Consider the following 7,883-nt stretch of genomic DNA (forward strand, 5'->3'; position numbering starts at 1 on the left):
TGGGGACTTGGCCTTCTCTGGGGACTTGGCTTCTTCCTTCACTGGGGACTTGGCCTTCTCAGGGGACTTGGCCTCTTCCTTCACTGGAGACTTGGCCTTCTCGGGGGACTTGACCTCTTCCTTCACTGGAGACTTGGCCTTTTCGGGGGATTTGGCCTCCACTGGGGACTTTGCTTCTTCCTTAGCTGGGGACTTGGCTTTCTCTGGGGACTTCACCTCAGTCGGAGATTTTGCTTCTTCTTTCACGGGGGATTTAGCTTTCTCAGGGGACTTCACCTCAGCTGGAGATTTGGCCTCTTCCTTCACTGGGGACTTGGCCTCAGTTGGTGATTTTGCTTCTTCTTTCATGGGGGACTTAGCCTTTTCTGGGGACTTGGCCTCTTCCTTTACTGGGGACTTGGCCTCAGCTGGGGACTTAGCTTCTTCCTTCACTGGGGACTTAGCTCCAACTGGTGACTTGGCCTCTTCCTTCTCTGGAGATGCAGCCTCTTCTGCTGGGGGAGACTTCATTTCTTCTTCTCCCCCTTCTGCTTCCTCCTCCTTGCCTTTCTCCTCTTTGGCCTCTTTCTCTTCTTCTTCAGTCACTTCTTCAGTCACTTGGATCTCTTCTGTCTGTTCCTCCAAAATCACGGTTTCCTTCTCTGACTTTTCTACCACCTTGATCTTCTCTTCGCTTTTGACCTTTATGTGTGTGGATATAGAAGGGATTTTGGGAAGTCCTTCTGGAAGGGAGAAAGGACTGGGGCCAAAGCCAATCCGACATTCTTCGCCCTCCAGGAGTTTTCTGCCGAATGGATAATGGAACACATTACTATTATTAACTCAGAGCAGACTGAGGAGTTGGGGGTCTTCCTGAGTTACTCTGAAGATCCACAGAATCCAATAATACGGACTTTGGTGGAGGAAGGAATGTGAATGGTGGGCACTTTGAGCCTGGAAAAAGTCACTTAGCAAATCATCCCAGGGACCACCCAGAATCTGTACCCCAATGGCGTTGCTCTTGTTTTATGCAGCTAAGGCTGCAAGTTATAAAACAACTCCCCCACCCCAAAATGGCCCTCGAGAGAGAACACCTCTATTAGCAAAAATTACATTAACTGTCCCTCAACTAAAATGTTCAAGTGGAGGGTGGGAGTCTGAGCAAACAACTCCACATTTATAAATTTGGGATTAAGAGGTCTTAAACTATTCCCATTGGAATTTCAAGGGTCTCTGGTCACTTTATATTCTCATCCTTTGAGTTTTAGGAATAGGGTGGGGGCAGCAGTGTCTACTCTTTCCTACTCAGTAGGTATGTGACCTCAGCCAAGCCACTCAAACTCTTCAAGTCTGTTCCTTCAGTGGGAAAAAGAGGGTCATAAGAGTCCCTACCTCAGAGGGTTGTTTCAGTGAGATAATGAATAAAAAGGACCTGGCAGTGCCCGACTCACAGGTTTAGGGGTTACCCCTAGAGACCAGTGCTTTGCAAATTTAACAGCATGCAAATCCCCCAGGGATCTGGTTAAAATGCAGATTCTGATTCAGTAGATCTGGGGTGGGGCCTGAGAATCTGCCCTTCCAACATGCTTGTGAAGATGCCAATTGTGCGGTTCACGGACCACACTCTGAGCAGCAAGATTATAGACTAGACCCAAGAGGTGGGACATGAAGAGTCACCTGCCAGCAACTGGGACAGATCTTCACTGGGTCAGCCTGCTTCTCAGCAAGAAATTGCTAAGCTGGGAGGTCTCATGGGCTTCTCATGGCAACCATTTACTGCGGGCTTTCTCTATGGCCGCCCGGCAGTACCTGGATGTGCTCCGGAACTGGATTAGTTCCTCCTTCCCCACAACCCTGTGATAGGAGTACTGTTATCATCTCCACTTTATTTCCTCAGGAAACAAAAGCTCAGGGAGCCAAAAAACCCTAAGAGAGTTGTCAAGGTCCCTGACAACTCAAGTACCTCCTTTCCCTCCCTCCAGCAGGCCTCTAGCTGGCTGGATTTGGAGGGGTGAGGAACGTTAATCCTCCGAGTCACTGGCAGAATGAAAAGAAGGCACTCTCAAGACTTTCGAGAAATTCAGAAAGTAGAATGATGTTGCCAGGGCCAGAGGAAAGGAGGAAAGGAGAGTGGGGAGTAATTCTTTAGTGAGCACAGGGTTTCAGTTCGGAAAGATGAAAAAAGTTCTAGAGATAGATGGTGGTGATGGTTGCACAACAACGTAAATGTACTCACTGCCACTGAACGGTATACTTAAAAATGGTTAAATAGCAAATTTTATATCATACATTTTACCACAATAAAAAAAAATTCTTTTTTGTCTCTGAGACAGGCAGGTCACCTTGCTGGGAACTTGAAACTCAGTGCTAAGCTTCTCATAAGAATGCAAGGGCTCCCCACCATCCCAAAAGCCCCTCCGGCCCACCTCACCTGTAAGCGGCAATCTCAATATCCAGAGCCATCTTGACATTGAGCAGGTCCTGGTACTCTCGGAGCTGGGCTGCCATCTCCCACTTGGTGTTCCTGAGCTCGGCGTCTAGCTGCTGGATGGCCTCCTGGGGAGGAGAGGTCACACACACGTCACACACCAGCCAGCGCCTGGCCCTTAGCGCTGGAGAAGCTAGGGCACACCATGGAAACCCAAAGTCCCATCTAGCCAGGCTCACTGGGGCCAACACCCACACTGCCAAAGCTGTGGGAGCCTCATTTGTGGCCATGGAAACCACCTGGAGCAAAAATCCTGCTGTGTGTGCATTCGATCTCAGCCTGGGGAATGGTTTAGAATAAAACACACCAGCCACCAACAATGGCTATCACTGGTCAGTGGGATGATGGGTGAAGTTTCACAGATCTCTTAAGCTTAGAAAACGCTCCACGGGAACAGAGCCCTGTCTGCTTTGGCTCCTGATGCTCCCAAGTGCCTGCCGCACAGTAAGGGCTGAAGAAGCACCTGCAGCTGAGGACTGAAGTCGTACACAGAAGCCCACTAAATAGCAGTGGAAGCTTCTTCCCTGTCCCCAGGCTCACTGAGCCGCTGCTGAAAGCGAACCATTATGGCTGATTTTTATTGCCTCCTTTTTGCTTTCTCCATTTCCTAATTTGTCCACAGTCACCACATATTAACTTGCATAATAAGTTCTTTAAAAGTGTTATCTTCTTTTGCCAGCTGTCTTTAATGGAAGGAACCTGCCAAGGCCTTCCCCAGGCTACCCACGCTCACAGACACTGGTTATGGTTTACCAAATGCCCACTGTGACCCAGACCGTGCTGAGCAGGCTCACACTCATCTCATGAAAAGTCTGTCCATCTCTTTAGCCTTCACAGCTCTGCAACGTGGACATTCTTCCCCCCCCCCCGCCCCCACCACTGCACTGGAGGAGTTCAGATTCAGAGAGGCAGATAACTTTCCTGGGGCCACTCAGCTAGAAAGACATACTGGTACCCCTTGCATGTCTGACTCCAAGGCCCAGTCTTCACCACCACAACTTTGCTGAGAGAGGGGCAGTGACTTGTCCAGGATCACCCAACCAGGGAAGGTAGTCTGGCTCTCTGCCCCATCCCTGCCCACCTGGTAGGATGCGATGTCAGCCTGATGACGGTCCTCCAGCTCAGAGCGCTGCCTCTCAAGTGAGTCCTTGGTGCCTTTGAGAGCCTCCAGCTCTGTGGTCCTGGCCTGTAGCTGGCGGCGGTACTCTGTTATCTCCTCCTGTGCTGAGCGCATGGCATCTGTGTTCATCTTGGCTGCCTCTGATAGTCGGTCCAGCCTCACTGGGGGAGAAGGAGACAGGGCACAGAGTTTGACACACCTGGATTTGGATTCTAGTGCCCAGATCCCAAAGGTGACACACATGGGTTGAAGACCTACTGAGTGCCTGGTGCCATCCTGGATTCTTAACATACCCTCTCGTTTGTGATAGGCAAATTACTACTGTCCAAGGCCAGCTAGTAATATGCAGCAGATTCAAATCTAGTGTCTATCTGGTTCCAAAAATGAGACTGCCTCCCCCAATTCGGGATCTGAAACCCCACAGGACAGAGGAAGCCCCCAGTTCTGGTCCTAATACCTGGTTCAGCTCCCCAGCAAGGGCTGGCAGTGCTGGGGATTCAGACGTAAAACTTGGCCAACAGGGCTTACCTCTGACCTTGTGGCTGATCAAGTTAATGAGCCTGTGACCTTTGGAGGCATGAAGGTGCTGTGAGCCACTGTGTAGCCATAGCCCCTTCCTTGTAGGTTTTGGCTGTGGAGAGCCCAACGTCACTGCAGAGCCTGGGGCCCACGTGCCAGCGTCTCTGTCCCTTCCCCCACCTGGCTGTGCATTCTCTAGCACAGGAGTCCTTGTGTCAATGGCAGCCACACCCTGGTCCCTGTGAGCAATGGGCTGCTGGTTCCCAGAAGATCTTCTAGGACTATTGGAGGTCTGGAGACTAGTCTACATCTCCTGAAAGTGAATATCGTGAATCCCAAGATAGTAAAACCCAGGGCCTGAGTCTTGGGAGAGTGAGGAGGGGGGGAAGGGAAGCCAGCTGGGTGGGCCAGAAGTCCTGGGATGGTTTGTCTGTGTAAAGGACAAAGCCCAAGATAGCAGAGAGGTTTGCTCTGGGAGGAGTCTTGCCGCAGAGATGGGGGAGGAGAAGGGACTGCCACTGCAAAGGAGAGGAAAAGTAATGGGGAAAACCATGCATCTGAGTCCCAGCTTTCCTGGCTTTCCCTGCTAGTGTTGGCTCAAGACTTAGAAACCATCAAGGTGGGTGAGGATTTTTACCCATGTGGACCACAGACCTGTCTGAAAAATCGCTGGAGCTTCTGCACCCTCTCCCAAGGAAAATGCAAGTTTTACACAGTTTCAGGAAGTATCACGTTGCTCCCCCTGAGTAAGAGGCTCAGCTGGTCAACCCCCTCCCCTCTCAAGCCCCAAAGAAATGAAAACCAGAGAAGGCAAGCATTGCCCAAGGTCACCCTGCAGCTGCTGGGTACAGCTTCAGAGCTGCTGCAGCTGCAATCTAGCTGACTCAGAGCAGCACGGAGTTGGAGGGGGGAGCTTGAGAAGCTTCCAGCTTCTCAAGGGGAGAGAGGACATTAAGGGGCCACCGCAGCCTCATGCACCCATTGGTTGGGGTGATGATATCTCCCAGGAAGAAAGGATGTGAGAATGCCTCACTGGGGAGGAGCCTGATAGGGGTCTGGAGAATGAGGTCCCCTGCAGAGTGCAGGCAAGGGGGATGAACAGTGTTGGGCAGGGAAGGCATGTTACTTTGAAGGGCAAAGGGTCCCCAGTGCCTGTAACTAGAAACTGGCACTGCTTTGGAACTGTAGAAGGAACCTGATGGAAAGGGGCCCTTGGAGTGGGGTTACCTAATCTTGGGCGGGGGCAACAGAGGGGACCCAGAGTCTCAGGACAGATATAAGGACCCTGGAGGAGGGCAGCCAAAGGACAACCCAGAATTTCAAGGAAGGGAGAGGGTGTCTCCAGAGACCCGGGGTGAAGCTGTTATTTAACGAAGAGGAACGCACTTTGCAGGGAGAAGCTGAACAGCACACCCTCCAGCCCAGCCACCTGCACACAAAGTGCACCCGGCCCGGCCAGGAGGGGGCGCCCCCTCCCCCACGCGCCTACGAACCTCGGAACCACTCCTCCGACTGCAGTGTGCTCTGCACCGCGTGGCCTTCAAGTTGCGCGCGGATCTCGCGCAGCGCCGACGTCACGTCGCACTTCAGGGCGTCCCGCGCCTCGGCCTGCGCCAGCGCCTGCGCGGCGCCGCTGCCCTGGATCTGGCCGAGCAGCTCACCCACCTCCTCCTGGTGGTGACGCCGCAGGTAGCCGCACTCTTCCTGCAGCGCCTGCGCCTTCTTCTGCAGCTCGACGCGCGCCGCCTCAGCCTCCTGCGCAAAGCGCGCGAGTGCGCGCGCCGCCGCCTCGACTTCCTCCCGCTGCCGGGCCTCGTCGTCTAGGCGCTGGCGCACGTGTGCGATGTCTTCGAGCAGGTGCTCCTGCTCCAGGCGCAGCTGGCCGCGCGCCGCGCCCAGGCGCAGCACAGCGCCGCGCATCTCGCGCACCTCTCGCTCGTACAGCTCGCCCATGGCGGCGCGGCCAGCGTGCTGCTGCCGCAGGGCCGCCGCCTCGCCTTCCAGGCTGCGGTTGTGAGCCTCGAGCTGCCGCACCTTGTCGATGTAGCCTGCGAAGCGGTCGTTCAGCGCCTGCAGCTGCTCCTTCTCGCTGCGGGCCGCTGCTGCTGCCACCACGCAGCCCTCTGGTCCGTTGCTCAGTGTGTCTAGCGAGTCGGTGCTTGAGGTGGCTGCTGCGCCGCGGAAGCGGCCCGGGGAGGCCGACACGGAGCTCACGGATGTCCGCGCCCAGGAGTGGAAGCCACTGGATGAACCGGCAGCAGAGCGCGCTCCGCCCGCGCCGCCCTTGCGGGCCAGCGCGTAGTGCAGGCTGCCGCCTCCATGTAGCGGCGCGAACGGGGCGCCCAGCAGCGCGTCCGCGCCGCTGAAGCTCATCATGGCCGGAGCAGGTGCGGCCGCCGGCGGAGGGGGATACCCAAGGCCAGGACGGGGCGGGCGGCACTGCGGCAGTACGGTGGATGCCGGCCTTTTTATAGAAGCCCGGTCGGGTCCAGCCCCTTGGCAGTGGCGGGGAGGGGGCAGGGGAGGAGGGCCCCGCCCTCTCTGCCTCCTCCCCCGCTGCCGGGGCCAGGCCGCTCCGCCGCAGTGAGAGGGGCGGGGCAGGGGGACTCAGGAGTGAAGGGGAATCGACGCGGCGTCAGTGGAGCACCCCGAGGTCGGGTGAGGGGGTAGAGGACTCCTGGAGTGGAACGGCGGGGACCCCTGGGTGCGAATCAGAAGACCCTGCTACTGTGTTCGGAAATAGAGAAGGGGCCCGAAATAGGGAGAGGACAAGGAGTCCTGGTGGGAATAGGGGCAGGGTGCCTTTGGGATGGAGCGATGAATGACTCTGTAGTCAGTAGGATGAGGAGGCCCTTGAATGAGAGGGGGGCACAAGATTTTCCTGAAAGTTAGAGAGTACCTCAGGATAGGGGGTGCAGCGTGTCTGGAGCCAGCCCGGAATAGGGGAGGAAGCAAAGTAATCCTAAATGGACTCATGGTGGATGCTACAGAAGGTAGAGATAGAAGACTCCTGAATGGAGTTACTCTTTCCCTAATAGCTAGGAAACCATCAGGAGGAAATGCAGCCGGCTGCGGAATAGGGGAAGGGGACTTGGAGTTGGGAAGGGCGGCAAGGCTACCCTGAATTGGGGGTATGGAAGACACCTCAGAGGATGGAGAGAGGGAAACCAGGATGGGAGACACAGTGGTCTCTGCAGTATAGGAGGAGGGAGACCCTGCAGCTGGCCCCAGCAAGGAGGGCCCTCGGTGAAGGAGGCAGAGAGTCCCCTGAATAGGCAGGAGGAATGTGGGCTGTGTGAGGGTCAGAGAACCCAGAGTGGCGGTTCTGTGGGGACTGGGCATGAAGTTGGGGGAGCTAGCGCCTGTGTGGGGTGGGGAGAAGTGACAGGTGTCCTAGGAGTCATTCAGGCCAGGGTCTACACTCTGAGGTCAGCTCCACAGTCACCTGGCCAAATGACCTTGGACAAGATGTGTCCCCACCCCCCTGGTTTTCCCATCTGTACCAAGAGGGGTCTTGCCCTGAGATAGGCTGCAACTAGAGACCCCCAGCAGCTTCTGCTTTGGGGGAGTCTATTGCTGAACTAGGGAAAGGAAGCCCATATACTGCCCATGGACGCAGCAGCCACTTAACTAGGAAGTCCTTCTTTCTCCCTCTTTCCTCCTCATTTCCTCCACTTTGACTTGTCATCCCTCCCCCAACCCCCACAACAGAGAAGAGGGTGCAGTGATAGGCATCCCTTCTAGCCCCCAGTGAAGTGGTGGGATGCTTTCAGGACA

The 7,883-nt window shown here is 55.3% G+C and overlaps 1 protein-coding gene across 1 annotated transcript in view; it reads right to left on the minus strand.

Moving 5' to 3' along the window:
- The window catches only part of NEFH (neurofilament heavy chain), a 7,401-nt gene extending 919 nt beyond the window's left edge, over positions 1 to 6,482 (minus strand). The window contains 4 exon segments of the mRNA XM_021703576.2: positions 2 to 784; positions 2,411 to 2,535; positions 3,549 to 3,748; positions 5,600 to 6,482. Coding sequence (XP_021559251.2) covers positions 2 to 784; positions 2,411 to 2,535; positions 3,549 to 3,748; positions 5,600 to 6,482 — 1,991 coding nt within the window.
- Between the last annotated feature and the right edge of the window lie 1,401 nt (positions 6,483 to 7,883).

This window comes from Neomonachus schauinslandi, chromosome 14 (genome assembly GCF_002201575.2).
Source record: "Neomonachus schauinslandi chromosome 14, ASM220157v2, whole genome shotgun sequence".
Lineage (NCBI taxonomy): Eukaryota > Metazoa > Chordata > Mammalia > Carnivora > Phocidae > Neomonachus > Neomonachus schauinslandi.